This window comes from Osmerus eperlanus, chromosome 5 (assembly GCF_963692335.1).
Source record: "Osmerus eperlanus chromosome 5, fOsmEpe2.1, whole genome shotgun sequence".
Classification (NCBI taxonomy): domain Eukaryota; kingdom Metazoa; phylum Chordata; class Actinopteri; order Osmeriformes; family Osmeridae; genus Osmerus; species Osmerus eperlanus.
The window spans coordinates 19443354-19466885 of NC_085022.1; the positions used below are offsets into that span (position 1 = coordinate 19443354).

Genomic DNA, 23532 nt, shown 5'->3' on the forward strand with positions numbered 1-23532 from the left:
CACTTATATTTGTAGTACTTGATGCAAGTTGAATCTAACCATTATCACCAGCAACTGCTCAACTTAAGACAAGAAAGGAGTTTGGTAAATAGAACAGAATAAACAAGGCAACCAACTGCATTCAATAAAACATTTTATTGTACAATATGTCCTGTGTTCTTCCACTCCTTTTATTTGTAGTGATCCGGTGATCTTCTGGCTATGATACATGTACAGCTAGCTAGAGTAAAAGTGTTGCTTACGTAGACCTACAGTCTAGCTCCAACTGCATTTAGAATCTAACAAGCTTACGATAAACTTGAACTAAAGCTGGCTATATAAAATAATACTAATAACAATTGATATGTGGTGGTCGAAATATGAAAAAATGCAGGATTTTCATCAATTTACCAGCTAACTTGCTTCGGAAACACTGAAAATGAATGGGGTTGAACGGTGGAAAATGCAATGTTTGGAACTACAGGTCGCATGTGACACGCTTTACTTCCTCATTCCTCGATAACAATGGGAGTCTATGGAAGTGTCGCAACTCTCTTTTTCTATGGCTCTGGTTGGATCATATCGTGGTCTAAACCAATCAGACAGAGATGGGGCGGGTCTTTGCCTCTGATTGGCTGTGGTCCAGATATTCCTGTAGCTCCGTGCTGTGTGATTGAAATTACGACCTGAGCACCAGAGTCAGTTTAGCAGACCTGGGCATTGTATGGCCCGCGGGCCATAACCGGCCACAGGCTGTCTCAATCCGGCCCACGTGAGGTAAATAAAAAATTTAAAATAAATAAATGTGTTGAGCGGTAGTAAATATGTAGTCCTGAAAGACTACAGTGATCAGGCGATTTACATATGTGCGACAAGACATGGACTTCTAAGTATCTGTTTACTGAGGTCAAAGTGAAAGCTGTGAAGAAAAAAAACTAACGCGGACATAATAAGAACTTGACTGATTCAGTGGGCGCGGGCTGATGGTTTGCTAGTTGAACTGCAGACCCTGATCATTACCTGTCAGCTGTCCTTCGCATATCCACCTCAGACATTCAGGCAGATTTCCATGCACTTGTTCAAGCCCAGTGGACAGCCCAGTGGACTCTCACAGAACAAAATGAACAGAAAAAACGTATTGCTTTTTGTATAAAGTTGATCAATTCCATATCTTTAACATACTGCAAAACAACTTTTCAGTGTTTGTGAAGATTAACTGGTTACAAATAAAATGAAACACTGTTGTTGTTGTTTATACTGTTTATTACTTCTATAATCTTTCCTATTTGACCTACACCAAAATCTAAAATATTTAGAGTCAGATGGCTGAGCGGTTAGGGAAGCGGGCTAGTAATCAGAAGGTTGCAAGTTCGATTCCTGGCCGTGCCAGATGACGTGCCAGTTGTGCCCTTGGGCACGGCACTTCACCCTACTTGCCTCGGGGAGAATGTCCCTGTACTTACTGTAAGTCGCTCTGGATAAGAGCGTCTGATAAATTACTAAATGTAAATTTATATAAATATTTACAGAATATCCTTATTCTTCTGATAACCAGTAGCAGCTAATCAAAATATATACTTTGCTGCTTTTTACAATGGGAGAAAATGAATAGTGAGCAAATTGATGAGGCCCTCCAACACATTTCAGGTTTCTCATGTGGCCCCTTGTAAAAATGAATTGCGGACCCCTGAGTTACGAAGCTGGGCCATGGAGCTAACCCATGGAGCTAGGATTTTGATGCTAGGGAGAGTGTGGCAAGATGATTTAGCCAAGGCCATAGGGCAAGAAGGCCAAATTACAGGTGTTGGCCATCTGAAGGGCATGGGACAGCAAGGTGGGACCCGCTATAAGACTTTGAGCCATGAAATGTTAGGTCTCAGTTCAGGGAAGCACTTTTAAACTGTAGCACTTTCTATTTTGAAATGTTTTATTTTGCTTAAAATGTTTTAGTTTGGTAGCTCAGTGAAGCACTTAAAATATTTTTTTATATATATATACAGTATGATTGTGCTTCAAATAAAAAAAAATATTTACCTACACCTTATTCTTGTTTAAGATCATTTACATAATATATATGAATGTATATGGAGCGTGATAAAAAGGTGACCTCGAAATTGTGGCGACGCAAGGAAAAATTTGGGTGCACCTAAATTTTGTGCTGGTGCACCTAAATAAAAAAGTTAGGCGCACCAGTGCAACCAAGGCAACAAGTTAGTCTGGAGCCCTGCACTCATTAGTTGTGTGGTTCTCAAGAACACACAGAACACACAGTTCCACAGTCACATCTTGTTAGCTTTTCAGAGCTTCAAATCAGCAACGAGAAACCTGAGTACCATGTATACAGGAAAGGCTTCATACAGCAAGTACGTAGTCTTTCACTAGTGTGTGAGCAGGTGCGTGCCCTTGCATGTGTGTGTGCATGTGTGTGTGCACGTGTGTGTGCGCCTGTGTGTGTGCATGGGCTTGATCTCGTGCTGCTCCACATCCCAGGGGAAGGTGAACTCACTGGGGCTTGGCCAAGATGAATTAGGCCAGGACCAACAACACGCCCCTCACCGACAGCACCAGCTTGCTGCGTTCCCTGTTATTCCAATTCAGCAGATTTCCCTCCATGACTATTGGCAGTTACTTCTGTATATTTAGAAAAACATCCATCAAGCTCACTATGATGTATCCGAAATATGTTCTTGTTGCGTCGTGGTTTCGGTGTGTTAATAAATAACAGAGTCATGTGCGTGGGAAGACCGTGGTGGGCTGGTCTTGTAGCATGTTGTCAGCTATTACAACTGGAGATGATTTTTTTTTTTTTATGCCTTGAGACATTTATCCTTCAAGGTCACGCAACCATCATCCCTTTCACACCGAGCCCTTACAGAAATCATGTCTGCTCAAACTGTTAGTCTAGCCTTGAGTCAGGCAGCTGTGATGAATGACTTCATGTAGGGTGAGTGAATGAAGGGTGTGTGAAGGAATGGTATGTTGGGTAAGGCTTTGTTTATTAACTTAACGGCACTAATTGAATGAGTTTCTGAGGGGCTAATCAGATCTAATAACGTCCTAATGAAGAGTTGATGCTGATACAAGTTATTTTACAAATGTTCTGGTGAGAAGAACAACATAAATTAGGACTCAATACTAAATCTTAGGAATATTCAGCCAAGAAAAAGCTTGGCTATCTAAAAATGAAAACATCTACAGTATGTTATGAATTGTCTAAGCTATTTCGATATGCATTTTGAAACTCCACCGCCTTTACTGTACGACACTCCTCAAGTCATCTCCTCACTCTCCTGTAACCTTTGTGGAGGCTCAGGCTAATCAAAACACACCCAAGGTGATAAATATTACCAGGAGTTTCTTGACTGCTGTGAGAGTAAAGAGCTTCTCAACTTCTTTTAGTTTAATGAAGGCTGTAGAATCTTCCAGCATGTATTATTAAAGGTAGTGTTCAAACACTACTTGTAGTAATTTTGTCCGTTTTATTGTCAGGCCATGAATATGCCATCACTCTCTTCCACAATATTGAGTTAGTCTAACTTTCCCAGGTCCAGTAAGGTGTGTGTGGTAGGTTTATTGGAATGGATAAAAGCAGGTCTTTTACTGGTGCTCTGCTCTTTGGAGTTTCTCTTTCCGTGTTTATGTGACAGTGAGTGATTCAGGTTGGGAGAAGAGAACTTGGGCTGGCTGCCAGTCACTCCAATAGGACTAATGTGTCCCTGATCTCTCCCAGTCAGAACTGGCAATTCCAGCATGTCACTGAGTTATACAGCCACCTCTGTCCACAGCTATCAAGCCATCATTTATGCCAGTCTCGGCTCGTCAGGGTACATCTGTATCATGTGCCCTGCTGAATAAATGGGGTGGAAAACTGTTGTGTCTGTCCGCCTTTTGGATTCAGAAAGAACTCTTTCTTTGTGAAGAGACTCGTCTTAAAGGGCGTCTTGAGAAGCTTATGTGAGCATTTTAAATGGCACATGCTCTCTACAGTGAACATTTAGAAAAAAGCCATTTTGCCGAAGAGGCCAGGAGACTCAGAAGGAAAACTTCTGAGTCAGAGTCAAATGCCACTGAAAGCTGTTTAGGTTTAATCTTGTGGCAGTCAGCCACAATGCATGCATGCTTTAGAGAACACTTCATAGCTCAGCGCTAATGTGACGGTTCCCTCAGCCCATTCTCGACACATCACCTTCCCGAGTTTTAAGTTTGTTGCCCCTCCAAAAGATCAGTTTTGTTTCAGCCGAGGGGATTGCATGCGATGCCAACCATGTGTCCCTGTGTGTGAGGTTAACCATGTTTACCCCCTCGTGTTTTAGGAACCGTTGGAGCACAGGTCGGCTGCTCTACGCTCCTTCTCATTAGTCTGTCCGACTCGGGCCAGACCAGTTAATGGTGGTTGGCATGGGAGGTTCTTCAGTCCCTGGCCTGTGTGGGATTCATCACCCACGCTCCGCAAACCATAGGGGGTCCTCATCCCTCTCCCAGTTTAGTCTCCCTCTCCAAAGCTGCTGCTTTAAACAACTCAAACCAAAAGTGATGTTGGCCAAAGTTTCTCCGTCTCCTCTCTGTTTGCCCACAGCGCACCGTGAACTCTGACTCCTTAATCACAGTTAAACGCTGTCAGAGCGGCGAAGGGAGCGGCCGCTGTGGTGAGTCTAAAAACCTCCGTACAGGAGGAAGACGAGCAGATAATGGGCTTTGCTCCAAATGTGCTGAGGCGTCCTACTGCAAGCTAAAGAAGGTTTAAAACTTCAAATGGATACATTTGTGGAGCTCCTAAGAGGCAGAAATGTCTGCAAATTAAGCTCTGCCTACATTTCTCTTTATTTTTGCTGTCACCCTCCCTCCGGGTTAGTATTTCACTCAACGAGTGGCCATGGAGGGCTTTCAGAACCGCCACTGTTGGACTCTGCGGTGGGTGAACACTTAACGACGGCCGTCTCAGCATGCTGGTGGTTGTAAGTTGCGAGCGGAGGTGAGGAGGTCTCTGGGTAGGCGTTGCCTGCCAGAACGGTGGACGTGTGCTGTTTTCCAGTGTGGGTGAACGAAGGGAGCATTGATGAGTGCTGATAGACTGCCGAGCAGAGCTGCGGCGGAACTGCTCATCTATTACGCCGACCGCCCTCGCACACTTCACATTTAATGTGCCGGGGTCGTCGACGTGACAGCAGCTCAACCTTCAGGGAAGTCAGCCCCGCCAGACCACTGGCCAGGAGCGTATTAGATGGAATCGATAGTTGCCACCCACCCCAGCCCCGCAACGTGGCCTTTAGCAGAGAGCTGTTGTGTTCCAGGACCCCCTCCAGGACAGAGCTGCTTCCAGCAGGAGAAGGATGATCATCCTCCTGCTAGGTGCTTGGCACAAACAGGCCTCAGTGATGACCATGAAACAGGTTTCATTAAGGCCCCTTCCCAGTTGATCACGGTCCTGGCAGGAAGATGGCATTTTGGGAGGGAGTCTGGTGTCTTTACCTTTCGTGAGCCGGTCTGCTGTGATGTGGGAATCAATATGTAAATATCTGCTGTCCGGGAAACTGTGCCCCATGCTGGGCAGTTATGCAAGGCTCTGTTGCTGCTTCTGTAAAAGAGACTTTTACAGAAAAGAATTCTTACAAGCTGTTGAAACTTCTCCTACCCAGGATTTATACCCTTCCATGTCATTCCAAATGCTGTTGACTTGGCTTCTTAGGACTCTAATACAGATCAACTTGGCAATTTGCACACTTTATCAAATAATTTGGGTTAACAAATGATTTCTCAAATGAGCCAGAGAGATAATTCTGAGAGTAGAGAAACAGTGTATTTTCAGTCTCTACACCATTCTCTTCTGGGGGCTCTGGTATCGATAAAGCATTTAAATCAGTGATACATCTCAACAAATGCAAGACCATTAAGTGTTATTACTTTACAAATCTTCCTCCATGCCAGTGCCGGGGTACAAGTTGGCAATTCAGACTCTGTTGAGGATTTATCATCAGATTTATCATTTCTATGGGTTCTACAATTTAAATGTGGGGATAAGAATATTTCCCTGCTTAATATCTCAGGTCTTAGGTCGATTACTTCCGTCTTTTCCCCAAGTGTACATTGATGTGCGCTGATGTTTCACTGTTCTTGTAAGAGACCCCAGATGAACATCATGTACAAACAACAATGATGTAATGCAAAATGTGCCTATCAAGTACCATTAAAACCATTACCATGACTACCCATATGCATGGCCCTTATTGTCTGATCCCATGTCTTTTTGTGTGTCTGCAGGCTGTGAGAGTGACTACTGGGGGCCCCACTGCAGTAACCGTTGCCAGTGCCAGAATGGGGCCAAGTGTAACCCCATCACAGGGGCCTGTGTCTGTACCGACGGCTACCAGGGCTGGCGCTGTGAGGAGCCCTGTGAGCGGGGTTACTACGGCAAACTGTGCCAGCTCCCTTGCCAATGCCTCAATGGCGCCACCTGCCACCACGAGACAGGAGAGTGTATCTGCGCACCAGGGTACTCGGGGGCCTTGTGAGTACCTACCGCGTAAAACGGAGTCGGGCTCGTAATCCGAAGGTTACCGGTTCGATTCCCGGCCGTGAAAAATGACGTTGTGTCCTTGGGCAAGGCACTTCACCCTACTTGCCTCGGGGGGAATGTCCCTGTACTTACTGTAAGTCGCTCTGGATAAGAGCGTCTGCTAAATGACTAAATGTAAATGTAAAACGCTGACGCCCTCCCAACTGTTTCCTCTCTCCGTGTCACTCATGGTCTGCGTCTGCCCTCTTCAAAGGGGAGACAAATAAATATGCATGACGGACATTGTTGTCAGCCGGTGGTGTGACTGGCGGTGTGTGTTCTCTCGCTCTGTGCCATGCCAGCTGTGGAGAGCGCTGCCCCTATGGTAGCCACGGGTCCCAGTGCGAGCAACGTTGCCCCTGTCAGAACGGAGGGACGTGCCACCACATCACAGGAGAGTGCTCCTGCCCCGCAGGATGGACGGTAGGACTGCGACTAGGGAGGGACGGAGGAAGAGAGAGAGGAGGGGGGGGGGAGTATTAGAAGGTTAGATGACTTTGGAATCCTAACACATCTCCTCAAACTCACACAACTAACAGAACTAAAGAGCTGTTGTTTCTCAAAGAGGGCGAAGTCAGTCACAAACTCGTGACATTGTAGACGTTGTTCTCCACATCAGATTCCTAGTGAGTGTGTTTGTCTTAACCTAACCCAGCCTTTGACCCACCTGGGTGGATTTGCAGGGTTCCGTTTGTGCCCAACCATGTCACGCTGGCAAGTATGGCATCAACTGCAGCAAGGACTGTTCCTGCCGCAACGCAGGGCTGTGTGACCACATCTCTGGGCAGTGTCAGTGCACTGCAGGCTACAGTGGACGCAGGTGCGTACATAATCTTAACCTTTTGTAGAATCAGCCTATAGAAGTTCTCTTTCTTTCTCAGAGAAGGAAAGATGGAATAGGACCACAAGATGGTACTTATACATGTCCATTAGTTGATAAAAGGAACAATTTAATATAGGTATTTATGTTTTATTCATGTGCCCTATTAGCTGCTGCCCTGGCTGTGTCCATGTGGTGAGCTTCCATTCATCTCCATCCCTCCCATCCTGTCCATTCATCTCCACAGTGGGCGCCTTGCTGTTTGGTTTCAACTCATTAATTATAAGTAATGTCCTTTTATTAGGACTCCATTGACATCCACAGATCTCTCTAGTTCCCTCTGTCTGACTGAATGGCTCAGAGCTAGCCAGGCTTTATTAGTTCAGCCAAAGCAATTGTCTGAAGGAAGAAAACCTTTTCTGAACCAGACTTACTTATGCGGTAATATTTAGCAAAATTGCCCTCATTCATTTAGCCAATGACAGGTGGATTAACCTGCCAGGGATAATCTAAGATTATGTTATTTCCTCACTCACCTCTGCCCAGTTTAATAATACTTGTTCTTTTTGTTAAGGACTAAATCCAATGTAATTTAAACATGAAACATAACTAGGCCATTTTATAATTTAATTGAGCTATTTATCAGCTTCGTAATGGCTTTGTTGGACACCTGAGATTGATGTTCTGCCAGGATTGTATATTTAAGTTCCCTGCTCAGAATCTTCTCAGCACTTATTTGACTCCGGATAGTTAATGAAGATTGCTCGCCCGAGAAAACCCTTCTGATGCTGCAGGGTAGTCCTACTGTAACTGCTAACAGCAATAGGATTCACTAGTTACGTTCCAGGTCTCGTTGAGCTTCCCAACTTTTGATTCAAATATGTCCTGACTTGGAGGTGTTTCCAGTAAGGGATTCTTTCTGTTGTTATTGGAGTCTATGTCAGGGTGCATGGATAATGTTGCACGTTTAGGGACGTAGGGAGTCAGGTGGCTGAGCGGTTAGGGAATCGGGATAGTAATCAGAAGGTTGCCGGTTCGATTCCTGGATGTGACAAAATGAAGTTGTGTCCTTGGGCAAGGCACTTCACCCTACTTTCCTCGGGGGAATGTCACTGTACTTACTGTAAGTTTCTCTGGATAGGAGCGTCTACTAAATGTTGCATGTTTGTGTTTTAGGTGCCAAGAAGAGTGTCCGGTGGGCAGCTATGGTCCTCAGTGTGCCCTTCGCTGTGACTGTCAGAACGGAGGCAAATGTTACCACATCAACGGGGCCTGTCTGTGTGACACGGGGTTCAAAGGACCTCACTGTCAGGAGAGGTTCTGTCCTCCGGGCCTCTATGGCCTCATCTGTGACAAGTACTGCCCTTGCAACGCCACCAACACTCTCAGGTGAGACGGAGATATGAACACCAGACATGAAACAAGAGCTCGACGAATCAATTAGCCTTTATCTGAGCTCTTAGCCAGTTCACGTTTCCAAATCTGGACACGTCTTAACCATGTCACACAGTTAGCTTTTAATCGTGACCTTTGCTTCATTCATTATTTCTCAGCAACATTCAGAGCTAATGCAATGTTAATGTTCTGATCCTGGCTTGCCTTGCTGGGTGCTGGAACGGTACAACTCATTACAGGAGGAAGGAGAAAAGAGACAGCTCATCCATCTGGAAGCGCATGTAGAGTCTAAGATGGATGAAGCGTTGTCGCCACGGAGTTCACCATTTGACTTTCCTTTGAAATGAGGTGTTGATGCTCTCAAGTAGGGTTACGCAGCAACTATCTCTCTCTTGTTCTCTTTCCCTCTTTTTTCCCCCCAATCTCTTTCACTCTCCTCCTCTCTCTCTCTGTTTGTGTTCCCCTCTCCTCGCTCTTCCCTCTCTGGTACAGCTGCCATCCCCTGTCTGGTGAATGCACCTGTGCTGCCGGGTGGACAGGGCTGTACTGCAACGAAACCTGCCCTCCTGGTTTCTATGGTGAAGGCTGCATGCTGCCATGTAACTGTGCCAACGGGGCCGACTGCCATGGTGTCACCAGCGCCTGCATATGTGCACCTGGTTTCATGGTGAGTTGTCATCAAATCAAATCACATGTATTTGTATAGCCCTTTTTACACGCAAGCATGTCACAGAGGGCTTCACATACGCCCATAGAACTGCCCCTCAACCAACCTAAACCCTCAAGGTTTGTCATTTGGTTGATCATTGGCCTACATCGTGATGATGCAGTCCATGGCTGCAGCGGGCACACAGTCCTGGTCTGTTCCACCCAGGGGGGTTCTGTGTTGCTTCGGCAAAGTTTTCACCTCGTCGGTGGAGCAGTTGGTGGAACTGTCAGATGTCTGGTGTTTCCAAAGCACCCTACTAGCATAGTTTAAGGTAGCAATATGATCTACTCTATTTTATGAAATATGCTTTTTTTTCTCTCACATATAACATACAGTTTATACCCGATAGCATTTTCTATATTTTCATCACCTAAAAATCCACAATTAATTTTTCTCGGTTAAGTATCCCTCAAGGTTTTTGATTCAGCTTTTTCATTTCATTTTAAAAAACAGCTAAAAAAGCTAAAAAAGTGTACAGTAATTCTTAAGTTCTTTTTTTTGACTATTTGCACAGATGAAAAAAGAAATGCCATTGCTGGCCTGTTAGTATTTGGTGATCGAGACACATTATTAGCAGCAGCAGGCTTGCACAGAGAGGCAGGAAAAGGGTGAGACTATTGAACAGGAATAACACTTCCTCATAATGCATTTTCTATATTGCACCACAGGGCTGCACAAAAAGAAAAGAGCCTGCCGAAGAAAGACTCTTAGTCTCCATGTCCTACTGGCATGGATAATATAGCATGCTGTTCTACAATTCGGCCATCAACTCAGCCTAAGCCTCTACCAAGACCTGTCCGAGCTGAAAGTATCATCTGCATCCTACGCCCTCTCTCTGGCTAGGTATCCCATTTTTATGGATTCCTTTTACTAGGGACACCTCATGTCCACTTTGTTATACTTTGTCAACAAATCAAGTTACAGAGCGTGTGAGGTACTTTTCTGCCAACACTACATTTCCGTGCAAATTGCCTGTGTCTTACAGCGGGCCACTGTGGTGATTTGAGCTACCTAGCGGGGGCACAGACTGTGTCTTAATTTGCTCCACCTGTTCGGTGTGGTGGATGCTGGGAGCCGATGCCAGATCCATTAAACAGGCCTAGAGGGCAGGAGCAGGATACAGAGAGGATGATGTCAGAAGGGAGCAGAGCAGACTTCATGTGAAGAGCAGACACTAAATGGTTCAGTTGAATAAAAGATGACAGAAGTTCCAATTTACTATACATTTGCAATATGTCAAGTAACTGTCGAAAAGGTAATTATTTAGCTAAATGTTTTGATTACATGAATGATTTGATGAAATATGCCTCCTTTTTGTAGGTTTGGTGTCATTACATACAGTATATACTGTACAGTGTAGGAAAATATGTCTACACATGAAAGCCAAGCAGTGCTGTAGATTGATACCCATTGTTGCATTGTATATCATAATTCAGCCATGATAACTGGGGATTAGTAATGATGTGATCACAGTTCTGCTTTAGTTACACAACTTATCTGTGCGCCTTGGTCTCTACCAAGAAGCCGTTCACCCAAGTAGGAGAACTTGCGATGTCTCCAAAATCTACCAAAATGTGAGGATTCTACGAGTATTTCCTTCATTACTTTAAATCTTAAATATTGATAGTAGCAGCGCTTGTCACAAATCCCTACATCTCGCTGGAGGTAACACCGAAACATTATTAAGGCCCCAGACCTGGCTGTTTGTGAAGTCCAGTCCTGAGAGGGCCGTGATAACAGCCACAGCCTCCCTGCTGACTCCTCTGTGGGGTCTCATCGGGTGGTAAACCAGCCCAAGTGCCAAGAAAATAACAAAATCCTGCACGGTTGATTTAGCGCTAGTAATTGGACATGCTCTTTCTTTGACTGGGACAAAGTGATTACATGTTACCTTTCCAAGGAATTGTCCTCAGCAATCTACTGTTGGCGCTGCAGGTGGGCACTTTCTGTACTGTGTTTATGTTTTATGTTACAAACAGACTGTGTGAACTGCGTTTCCGTTGACTTTGTGACATTGACTTGAGTTTTAGAGGGTCTTAAAGTGGGCAAAAGCAACAGATTTTCCCCTTTGAGTCGGCTTCCTCATCGCATCAAAATTGTTCAATTTCTGTTTTGCTCAGTGAGTTTTAAACTGACAGTCAACTGGGCTGCAATTAGATTAACTGTTGGGGAGTGAGACTGATGGGTGATTAGCGGTGCCATTTGCATCCAGTCTCAATGGGCACCAAACTAATCGATGTTGTGTCGGCGAGAGGAGAGACGTTCTACAAACTGCTGTCCAATTACTTTAACACAATAATGCATACGAATGTAATGCCTCAGCCCGCGCTTCAGTCTGGAAGCAGACCTGGACCCGGAACATCCTCTCCTCAGCCAGGTCCTGCTTCCACACTGCACGTTCTGGGGGGATTTATGGTTCTTCCTGTCTCAAAACCACGGACAGTTCCAGTATTAATAATGTCTCCCACATGCTGAGTTTATATTCCATGTGAGCTCAGAAGGAATATAAATCAGTCGACTAATGAGAGCTGCCTAAAGCTCTATGTGACTGGTCCAACCAGTGGGTTCTATGCCATGTGGGGGAACCCAAGTGGAATTCAACGCATCCATGGATGTAACTAAATCCATGTGGTCATTTGTGGCTCAGTGACCCTTTATCCATGAGACCACTCACCAGTAAATTGCCTGTGCTCTAGAGAGAAAGGCTCAAGGCCAGCTCCAAACCTATCACCCGCCCTGGACTCTGTCCGACGCTGAGAGCAGCTGCACCAGAGTCGCTATTGTTAGTAGTCCTGACACTGTCATATTAAGCAGAAGAAAGTCACTGGCACCGATTGATAAAAATGTCATTCACCGATGGAAGCTTTTATGTGTTGCACGGGGAGGAGAGAGGCTTTACGATGTGCATTCTGCCCCTGGTGCCCAGTGACATATATCCTCTCCTGCTTGCCTCCCATTGAACCTGGTTTCAAAATGATAATGAGAGCGGTGAGCAGTCGGAAGATCCCTAGCTCTCCGGAGTGGGAAACGGGAGCCACTCAGGAGTCCTCTAACCCGCTAATTGGAACCCTAAATCATTGTGTCAGCTGTCACTCATGGCAGGGCTGGGAAGGGAGGGAGGAGTGCGGTGCGGGCATCCATAGAGGAGCTCTGATCACCAGCTCTGGGGGCAGATGGGGAGGTGGGGAGGTGTGGAGGTGTGTGCTTGTCTCAGCCTTTTCAAGCAGAGGAATTCTAATGACGGTGGGCCAGAGAGGACGGGGTGGAGAGCTCAGTCTCCTTTACCAGATGGTTCACTCTAATGCGTCAATGAGGGACTTAAGGGCTGGGCCCCAGTGGGCTGCCTGTGTCTCACGGTTAGCTCATTACTGGAGCTGTGTGAGAGAGAGAGAGACACCCTTAAAGCCACACCGGAGCTCAGAACTTCCCCTGCTCTGCCACCCAGGCCCCTGAAATCTTTCCCTGCTGGTGGTCCACTGCCTCCTCTCTCCACTAAGGGCTTGTCTGTCTGCAGGAGATTCTACAGATCCCTTGCAGTCCAGTCTGCCATACAGCGGCGGTGTTAGTCTAATAGACAATCAGCGAATCAGTAACTTACTCAAATCTTTCCACTTTTTGACATTTTCTTTTTTCAAACGTGCAATAGTACTTCTCCTGTCTGGATCTGCTTTGTGTTTCTATCAATGTGAGGCTCTTGGTTTGAAACTTGTGAATGCCAGCGTGTGACGCCGTGGGACTGACCTCTCGTCCACAGGGAGACGACTGCTCCTCCAGCTGCCCTCCTGGTCTCTACGGATCCAGCTGCTCCTCCACGTGTTCCTGCCACAACCACGCGTCCTGCTCACCCGTGGACGGCTCCTGCGTCTGCAGAGAAGGTAGCCCCCCTGTCCGAGGACGCCGGGGACGGTAGATAGTCGGTCGCTCTTCAAACTAAACCCGACCCCGGGCCTCGAGACCTCTTGAGACCCAGTGGGCCACGGCAGGATCAACAGTCTGACCTCTAATTCATTCATGCAGGCAATCATGCAATATCAAAGTGTCATTCAGAAATCAAAGCCTGTGTTAGAGAGCTGATGAAACGCCACGGCAGCCTTGCATTAAACACTTCAGAGATCAGCTGATATGAGGAGGGCGATATCAAAACCGAAGGGTTTCCTTCCCTCGAGGCTTCTCTCAAAGCACTCTGATGACCCCTGTCCCGAGGAGACACGGGCCTAGTCTGTCAGTCGTATCCCCTATAGAACAGTGAGATGTCTTTCCTGAACCCATCCATTATTAACAACACTGGGCCTGGGCTTCCGAGGCATTAGCATAGCCTGAGGGCTGGATGACGACACTGCAAAGTGCTCATCCGTCATGGCGGGATGCTTTAGCAACAACAACGTCCCGCGTCTCCGAGAAAAGTGCTGACGGTTTGGGTTTGTACCCCCTCTGTGTTCCGCAGGCTGGCAGGGCGTGGACTGCTCCATCCTGTGCTCCAGTGGCACCTGGGGGCTGAGCTGCAACCAGACCTGCCTGTGCACCAACGGGGCGGACTGCGACCCCATGGACGGCACCTGCACCTGCTCCCCTGGGTGGAGAGGAGAGCACTGCACGCTGCCCTGCCCCGTGAGTATGACCTTTGACCTCCCGGAGCCTGTCGAGGCCCGGCGTGTGTCGTGCCAAGCTCTACATTTACATTTAGTCATTTAGCAGACGCTCTTATCCAGAGCAACTTACATTAAGTACAGGGACATTCTCCCCGAGGCAAGTAGGGTGAAGTGCCTTGCCCAAGGACACAACGTCATTTCAATCAGGAGAGACCTGGGATGAGTGAAAGATGTTTATTACAGACTAATAAATGTACTAAGGTGTTTGGAGCTTGAACCCCACGGGGAATTATATGGATCAACGGGCGCCTGCCCAACGCCCGAAGAAGAATCCCCCACGGAGTCCAGACACTGGTGGCGGTGGCGGCAGCCGACGACCAATCGAGCCGAAGACTGAGACAGGAACCGGGCGGCGACGGGGTGGTGGAGGGTCGCGCACTTGATAGCATGGACAAACTACAGAGGGAGAGAATCATATTTAAAGGCACGGATCATGTGACACCATTAATTGATAGCGGGAGCGCTAATCGACCTGAACCCTAGTGACCGCCCGTCCAGGGAAACGGGGGAACGGTAGGGCGTTCTTAGCGGGGGGAGTGAGAAGTGTACACTACGATTAAACCCGAGTGCAGAGATCGGTCTTGCCTGACTGAACTTGCGCAAGCTTCATTTGGCACAGCCGGGGAATCGAACTGGCAACCTTCAGATTACTAGCCCGCTTCCCTAACCGCTCAGCCACCTGACTCCCTGCTCTGCGCGGGAGATGCGCGTGGATGCGCGTGAACAGTGTCAGACGTGTGTTGTAACCCCCGATCCATGTGTCGACAGGATGGCACCTACGGGCTGGACTGTCGAGAGCGTTGTGACTGTAGCCACGCCGACGGCTGTGATCCTGTGAGCGGCTTCTGCCACTGTCTAGCAGGCTGGACAGGTTAGTATTAGCACACATTCCTAAAGTACGACATAGTTTATATACTGTTTTGTCTATTTACATTACTGCTGTATAAACACAGGCTTACTGACAAATATAGCAGAATATGATTGACTTAAATCCGCCTCATAGCAAAAAAACATTAATATGTCATATTGTGCTTATGGTTACACTACATAATGTGGAGATTTATTATCGTAAGTATCTGAAATGTGATTCTGTAACTGTGTAGAGAATGTATAAGCAGTTTTCAGCTAAATAAATATTGTTCTTCAAAATGAATATCATTGGAAACTGGAATGTTATCATTCTACAAATTCCTTCCTCAGTTGTGACACAACAGACGTAGTCACTTGATTTATACATTGGACTCAATTTTCCTAACTGAAACACTCATATCTATAAAACTGAATCTACATTCGGCATGGCAAGCCTAATCTTTTTTAGCCGTCCTGCACAGCGGGTGTCAAGATGAGCCATGATGACTGACTGTCTCCACATTTATATCAGGCTGTTATGAAAACACAAGCCTCTGTCTGAGCAGTTATTGGTAGCTTTTAACTTTTTAACATGTACACGTACCGCAAGCAGATTAATACAATTTGGTGTTTCGATCTTCAAGGTGGGCTGTGTCTCCAGTAAATGTAAACATTTCCTTGCAGGGCAAGAGAAGGAAGGTAGGAAAAAGGGAATGTCACACCAAGGGTGTGGATCATTATGCTCTGAAAGTTTTATATCTGAAGGCCAAATATAAGGGGGGGGGGGCAGGAGAGGCCCTGTTCTGTGAGCTCCAGTGGAGAGGTGCATTATGGGAAAGGCAGGTATCCTCAGGAAAGGTCATGCCTGTACGGGTCTCCATGGTCTGCTGCGCTCTACCTTCTGCAGAGCTTGGACCAGTGGGCCAGGCAGTCCACTGGGGCCATATATGTAAACTCACACATAGAGAACCTTGGGAAAGACACGAAGGAGAGAGATGGGAATGGGCAATCGAGAAGCCTGGACTTAGTCATGGATTTGTGAAAGGAAAGAGAAAGAGGCATTACTGTAAAACGTTTTCACAACGGAGCCAGAAAGAGAGCGTCCATAAAGGGCCCACTTACTTGTGGCGTGACAGAAATCGAAGAGGAAAGAGTCCAAACGAAGCCTGTCTATGACGTTGGCAGAAGATGAGCCGTGGGATTAGCGAGGCTGAGACATAGCTGGCAGTCGGTTGCCATGCCGAGCTCAACATTGCACGACTGAAGAGAACACAAAAAATAGTACGGAAAGAGTGTGTGAGTAAGAACAGTGAAAACGTGCACGTGGTTACGTGTTCTGCACTGTATGTTGGCATGTGATCTCTCTGAGTGTTTGAGGTCATGGTAGTGTGTTCAGCTTATTCCCCACTAATTGGACGGTGGGACCTCTGGCAGTGCTTGGCGGAGAGACTCTTCTGCAGATGCTGGAGATCTCTCAGAGACTTCTAACGGGCCTCTGTTTGTCACCATTAGACTCAAAGTGTGAAGTTTTCTCAGCATTCGTTTGCTGACAATAAAGGGAGAGGCTGGCCCAGCAGAACCTCAAACAATCTTGCGCAAGCCTGCCCTTCCTTTGATGTCCAGGGTTGGGCTTTCTGACTGTATCACTCCCACCCCCCCTATCAGCTCCGTACCCCCCCCCCCACACACACCCCACACACACACACCTCCCCCCTCAGTGCACCCCCGTCCCCCACAAAGGAATCACAGGTACTGTATGACATTAGTCCCCTGAGTTTAGGCCCAGGTTTAATTCAAAGGTACAGCTCTAATGCTGCTTTAATGGAGGCACCATTCTCAGAAATTCCCTGTCAAAGAAAATTTCAAATGAGGCTCCAGAGCTGAGGCTGAAGCTTGAAAGAGTAATGCTGCTGTACGTGTGTGTGTGTGTGCGCGCGCTTGTGTGTGCGTGTGTATGTGTGCGCTTGTGTGTGTGCGTATAGAAACCCGGTGGACTTGCACGCATGCACGTGTGTGCACATGTGCCACGGCCCTGCTGCTCTGTCAATTTCAGCAGGCCGCCTCCTCACTGGGACACTGCACTGGTCAGGCACACGCGTGAATGTGTTCACGCGTGTGCCGTGGTTGGAGTTGGTTGGAGGCCGGCCAGCGACACAGAGACACTTCCAGCTACTTCTGTTGTAGCCTGGGCCCCAGTGGAGACCTCCCTTCAGCTCAGCACACAAGCCCGGCTCTGCTGAAAGAGAATGGGAGAGCAGCAAAGACAACCCAGGGGACCCAACCCTGTTAATCAACACACTGCACTGGCATGGAGGCCCAGTCAGATCCAAAATAAATACATTTAGATTGGAGACAGGGAGCGGAGAAGGACAGGCTGAACTCAAGAAGCACCCTCGACAAAAAGCAAGGCGTCTTCCTTCCAAACGAAAGCTTGCCCAGCCTCGCTGTTGAGTGGATATTCTTTTACGGATCTCTCTGTGACGTTGCTGTCTGGCAGCGTGAATTGAAATCTTAAAAAAAAAAAAAACTTTTTCTTGTGTCCACAGGTATTCACTGTGATAATGTGTGTCCTCAAGGCTTCTGGGGCCCCAACTGCTCTGTCACTTGCTCGTGTCAGAATGGCGGCTCCTGTTCCCCCGAGGACGGCACGTGTGTGTGCGCTCCGGGTTACCGTGGGACCTCCTGCAAGAGAAGTAAGACCCCATACTTGCCTGCTCAGTCTTCATTACATTCAGTTAACATTCAGTTTGAATGTTATCTAGCCTAGAAAGAGATTATACATTGGCAGAATATCTCTCTACTGTCAGAGATAGAAAGCAGAGACAGATCCTAACCAAGTACAGGCTCGGTGACCACCAATCATGGCAACTGAAAGAACACAGAATATGTGGTCACTGTTTGACAGGTGAGGTTGAGACAGAGATGCACTTCCTCCTACAATGTGAAACATTCAGTGATATATGGTAAAATGGTTACTGTAACAAATTCCACTCTGTAATCTCAGATGTCAAAGGTTTTAGTGACCTCTCAAAGGTAAAAATACTCCTAGGAGAAGGAGACAGGGCAGACCTTGCAGACAGAGACAGAGAGAGAGACACACAGAGAGAGAGAGACAGAGAGAGAGAGAGGGAGACAGAGAGAAACAGAGAGAGAGACAGAGAAAGAGACAGAGAGAAACAGAGAGAGAGAAGGAGAGAGAGACGCAAGCATGGCAACTCCACCATGCTACTGGCTGACCTTCCCCGGCTCTCTGAGGAGCTGTCGAATGGAGAGTTGAAGAGCACTTGAACAGCACTTAGTTGTTGGTCATAAATGTGTGAGAGTAAACCCTTCATCACAGCTTTCACTTCATCACTGTGTCCCCATCGTCCCTGGGGGGGCCCTTGTCCCGGGCTCATCAGCCCCTCGGCGGGCCCCGCTTCCAGGGACGGTGTTCTCTCTCCGACTGGGCTCTCTCTGTTACTGGCCTCAAGTGATGAGCTCACTGATTGGGGGTGATCTTTAGAGGCCAAACCTGTAAACATCAGATGAAGTGGAATTGTGTGTTTGTGTATGTTTTTGTGTGTGTCAACTATAAATGGAACACTATACTTTATTATAGAAAGAAATGTACTGTATGTTATTTCTCTTGCAATTATGAAAACATTCACATTTAGATTATGCCATGTTATTTTTGCAAATGATAATGTATTGAATATGTATTAACAGCATGTCATAAATTGTTTTCTAGCGAAGCTAGGCAGCGCTCAACTAGTCCATCATTATTATTTTATTGTTGTCAAGCTGCTATCTAACGAAAATTGACACAAGACTTTCATATTTGTCTTGACTACTTTAATATTATATCTCAGACAGCATATAGGATAGAATGATTAGAGTGATTGACATTTCTCTTCTTTCGTTTCTTCCTTTTCTTTTCTGCCCTCTTGCTCTTTTGTTCTTCTTCCACTTTATCATTCCCTCTATCATCCCCTCATCTTTCTCCTCAAATCCACCCTCATTATTTTACATGTTTCATTCCCATTGTTCCTTGCCTCCCTCTCCTCTTTCCTCTCTCCTTTCCTCTCTCCTCTCCTCCTCTCCTCTCTCCTCTCCTCTCCTCTCTCCTCTCCTCTCCTATCCTCTCTCCTCACTCCTCTCTCCTCTCCTCTCCTCTCCTCTCCTCTCCCCTCCCCTCCCCTCTCCTCTCCTCTCCTCTCCTCTCCTCTCCCCTCCCCTCTCTCCTCCCCACTCCTCTCCTCTCCTCCTCGCTGTCTTTGTACCAGTCTGCTCTCCTGGGTTCTATGGGCACCGCTGTAGCCAGTCATGCCCACAGTGTGTGCACAGCACAGGGCCGTGCCACCACGTCACGGGTCACTGCGAGTGCCTGTCCGGCTTCTCCGGCTCTCTGTGCAACCAAGGCAAGTAGACCTCTCCCCCCTCCCCTTTGTGTGCTCTCACCCCCTGGTCCTAGCCCCTGCTCTGTTATTTACAGGGCCTTACTTTACTGTGAACATGGAGGAAGGTAAGCGATAGTGGTACATTGTAAAGTTTGTGCCCAAAGTTTTTTGGTGCAAAAAAAAAAATGCACTGTACACTGTTAGTCCCTCAGAGACTGGATGGCGAGTGATTTAATTGTGTGTTTGATGTCCTTTATTGCTTTAAGACCCTCAAACGCCCTGCTGTGCCACCTGTCTCTATGCTGCACACAATTGACATTATCAGTGTCTCTGACAACCTTCTTTCAAAATCTGAATGATGCTGAAACCAGTCTTTTTGAGTGTAAACAATTAATAAAATAAAAATAATATGTGATGTCAATATTGGAATTCTCTTTTTCAATATAATCTGAAGTACTTCAGATTATATTGAAAAGGAGAACAATGTGCAGAAACACAAGGGTTTATACGCAAATGTAATGCATGTTTATACGCAAATGTAATGCATGTTAAATGATGTATAGTGACTACATATAATGGTATGCATGTTCTGCATGTTTGAAGACGTACACTTATTGAATGTGTGTTGAATGTCATGGATCACATGCATGTAAATGAGCTGATATGAATCACAGTACAGCAATGAACTGGAGACACTGGCTCTAGAGACACTGGATGAACTTGTTAAACTTCTTCAACTACTCCTCTTTGAACCTGCGCTGCTTGCAGGCTGTAAAAAACGATGACCTATTTTAACTTAAACTAACGTTGTCTGTTCCCGTACCATTAGTGAAGTTCGTGTATAACTAAATGTCATTAACATTTGAGTAACATGAGTTCATATGTTACATTTCTATGTGAATGGATCATAAAAATGTCAGCAAAACAGCTGTTGTTTTTAGCAGGATAAAATGAGAGATTAAGATAAATAATTAATATACTGTCCCATTGCGTAACTAAGGAGAAGCACCTGGACACTGCCGATGCTTTAGCTGAATTACTCTCTAATGTCCACCTCACTCCACACACAACTGAGGACAGCCACATGCATGTACTGTAGATATTACTTTTCCTAATAATTTACCAGTCTTTCTTATGAATTAAGGAATAGCAGTGGGTATATATAGAGAGAATTCTCTTTCATGGTTTTGAGAGCTGTGTGATGACTAAATCTTTAATATCTTTGCTAACTGGAAGGGAAAAGAGAGGAGCGTTAATTTGTCCAGTCCATAATTACTGGAGAACAGGCAGTTCTACCGGGAGATAGAGAGAGAGAGAGAGAGAGAGAGAGAGACAGAGAGAGAGAGAGAGAGAGAGAGAGAGAGACAGAGAGAGAGAGAGAGAGAGAGAGAGAGAGAGAGAGAGAGAGAGAGAGAGAGAGAGAGAGAGAGAGAGAGACAGAGAGAGAGAGAGAGAGAGAGAGAGAGAGAGAGAGAGAGAGAGAGAGAGAGAGAGAGAGATAGGTGGCGAGATCACAACCACTACTACTCCCTGTGTTCAGTCCTGCTTGTCCAAGCCTGAAGCGGTCCCTGAAGAAACCTGCACTGCTTGAAAGAGGTTCCAAGAACAGGAAGAAACCATAATCGTTAGAAAACATAAAAATGATCAAGTCTCCACACACTCTCACAGGCATTTTCCTTATCTGATTTCTGGTGCTTTCTTTTCGCCTTATGTAACAACTCGATGATTGTGGTTTATCCACTGGTTAAGCTGCCACTTGTCTTTGGCTGCATGCAGGTCCCTTTTGAATTTGTCCCACATACAGCGCGATAGAAGTCTAATCTAAAATGAAATCTTGAATTGAGGAGAGTGTCAGAGAGCATTGAAATATTAATTGAATAAAAAATGTACACAAGGTCTATTTTAATTTTCTGGAACATCAATCATTTTAGTCAGAGCTTAATGGAAGTGGGGCAGACATGCAGCAGAACTGGAGGTGCGGATTAGCCGTTATAACACAGATTCATCTCCCGTCTACATCTTCAGAAAGAACACTGAGGTTCAACACAGCTGGCAGCGAAAGTACACCGCTTGAGAAAGATATTTACAGTATACTCACAGTCAACAACGTCATGCCTGTGCTCACGCTTGACCTCCTGATGTTAGAAGCATGCAGAGATAAACATGCCTGTCATTTCTAAGCGAGTGTCCGGTGGTTACGTTTATTCTGTAACCACAGTGTGTGTTGTTTGTATGTACTCAGTGTGTTCCAGTGGCAGGTACGGAAAAGCCTGTGGCGAGATTTGCCTCTGCACCAACAACGGCACATGCAACCCCATCGATGGGTCCTGCCAGTGCTTCCCTGGCTGGATTGGAGAGGACTGCTCTCATGGTACGTCGAGGTCTCTCTCTCTCTCTCCAGTATGTCTCTACCGCCGGGTAACTGTAGAAGTCCTCATTTCTCTCGTCCATTGACCTCATGTCACATGTGAATCCCTTTCATTATCATATAAATTCCAAGAATAGGTCTTAACCTCGTCTTAACACACAACTATTACTGATTTTATGCCACTGTCTTTGATTCATTGGATTAAAGAGCAAAAATTAGCATATGGGCTCTGATCAATTTGTATGTGCAAATTAGAGGTCTGCAAGAAAGGCAATATTAGATTGATTGAAGCGACTGAAGTTCCCATGTTTCTGTTTTGCATCGTGTGTGTGTGCGTTTGTGTGTGTGTGTGTGTGCGTGCGCCACTTGCCCTTCGCTGGCGTCTACAGCCTGCCCCTCGGGGTACTGGGGCCCTGACTGCCTCAACTCATGTAACTGTCACAACGGAGCCCAGTGCAGTGCCTATGACGGAGAGTGCAGGTGTAGCCCTGGCTGGACTGGTCTCTACTGCACACAGCGTGAGTCTCTGGTAACACCCAGGTCACAGGGACACAGTGACATCTGCTGGCGTTAGGGTGGAACTGCGGCCAGATGGCACTTCTCACAAGAGTCTCGAGTGGCAAATTGTGAGAAGCAAATATCAATGACTTTTTAGTGTTTGATACTCTGCTTTTAATTAAACTACACTTTATGTTACAATATCTGACAATGGCTGTTGGTCACATTACTGCCACCAAAGCTTTTCATCTCATACCTTTAATTAGGAACGGTACAGATTGCCATATTCATTCAAATACCGCTGCCATTGAGAGCTTATACCTTGATTGTGATTCCCTCGTAAAAACACTGAACCATAAAAACAGGCACTTCCATCTTATCACCCTTGTCATGGTCACAGTTGACAAAATCAGCAAGTGTCACCCAGCTCAAATGTGTCATTTGTGCATTCCAATGAGGGTTAGTGTTCCGGAGCACAAAGCATTTATCCCTGCTCGTAATATTTGTCTTGCTTGCATTATGGTAGGATTGTCGATGCGTTAAATTGTGTTCCCTTGTTTCAAAACAAACAGACTCCCCGCCTCTCTCGCCCGCCATCCCTCCCTCTCTCCCCCTAGGCTGTCCATCTGGGTTCTATGGCCGGGACTGTTCTGAGGTCTGTCGCTGTCAGAACGGAGCTGACTGTGACCACATGACTGGCCAGTGTGCCTGCCGAACAGGCTTCATCGGGACCAGCTGTGAGCAGAGTGAGTTTCTCAACTCCCCCCCCCCCCCCCCCCCCCCCCCTCTCTATCTCACTTTCAACACCGACAACAGTGACAGCGTGTCCTCCCTGTGGGTTCGATATTTGACGTTGATGTCTTGTCTGTTGAGCAGAGTGCCCTCCGGGTACGTTTGGTTATGGCTGCCAGCAGCTGTGTGAGTGCATGAACAACGCAACCTGTGACTACGTGACTGGAACCTGCTACTGCAGCCCTGGGTACAAAGGCATCCGCTGCGACCAAGGTGAGCCTACATCGGGGTTTCTCATTCGAACCTATTCTATTTTCTTTCACGCGTCACTAACCAACACTATTCCTTCTTTGTGTGTGTGTGTGTGTGTGTTGGGGGGTGGGGGGGTGTGGGTGCGTGCGATTATCGCAGCGGCTCTGATGATGGAAGAGCTGAACCCCTACACTAAGATCAGCCCCGCCCGGGGCTCAGAGCGCCAGTCGGCAGGGGCAGTCATGGGCATCATCTTCCTCCTCCTCATCATCATGGCCATGCTCAGCTTGTTTGTGTGGTACAGACAGAGGCAGAGGGACAAAGGCCACAATCTGCAGCCCAGCGTGGC

The 23532-nt window shown here is 46.6% G+C and overlaps 1 protein-coding gene across 3 annotated transcripts in view; it reads left to right on the forward strand.

The window, feature by feature from the left end:
• megf11 (multiple EGF-like-domains 11) overlaps positions 1–23532 on the forward strand; it is a 57491-nt gene that overhangs the window by 29636 nt on the left and 4323 nt on the right. For all 3 annotated transcript variants that reach the window (XM_062462405.1, XM_062462403.1, XM_062462404.1), the window contains exons 7-21: positions 6238–6484; positions 6835–6955; positions 7216–7352; positions 8529–8741; positions 9240–9414; positions 13211–13331; positions 13901–14064; positions 14874–14976; positions 17501–17647; positions 19220–19354; positions 21576–21704; positions 22091–22219; positions 22817–22945; positions 23076–23204; positions 23343–23529. In XM_062462405.1, coding sequence (XP_062318389.1) covers positions 6238–6484; positions 6835–6955; positions 7216–7352; positions 8529–8741; positions 9240–9414; positions 13211–13331; positions 13901–14064; positions 14874–14976; positions 17501–17647; positions 19220–19354; positions 21576–21704; positions 22091–22219; positions 22817–22945; positions 23076–23204; positions 23343–23529 — 2266 coding nt within the window. The remainder of the gene's footprint in view (positions 1–6237; positions 6485–6834; positions 6956–7215; positions 7353–8528; positions 8742–9239; positions 9415–13210; positions 13332–13900; positions 14065–14873; positions 14977–17500; positions 17648–19219; positions 19355–21575; positions 21705–22090; positions 22220–22816; positions 22946–23075; positions 23205–23342; positions 23530–23532) is intronic.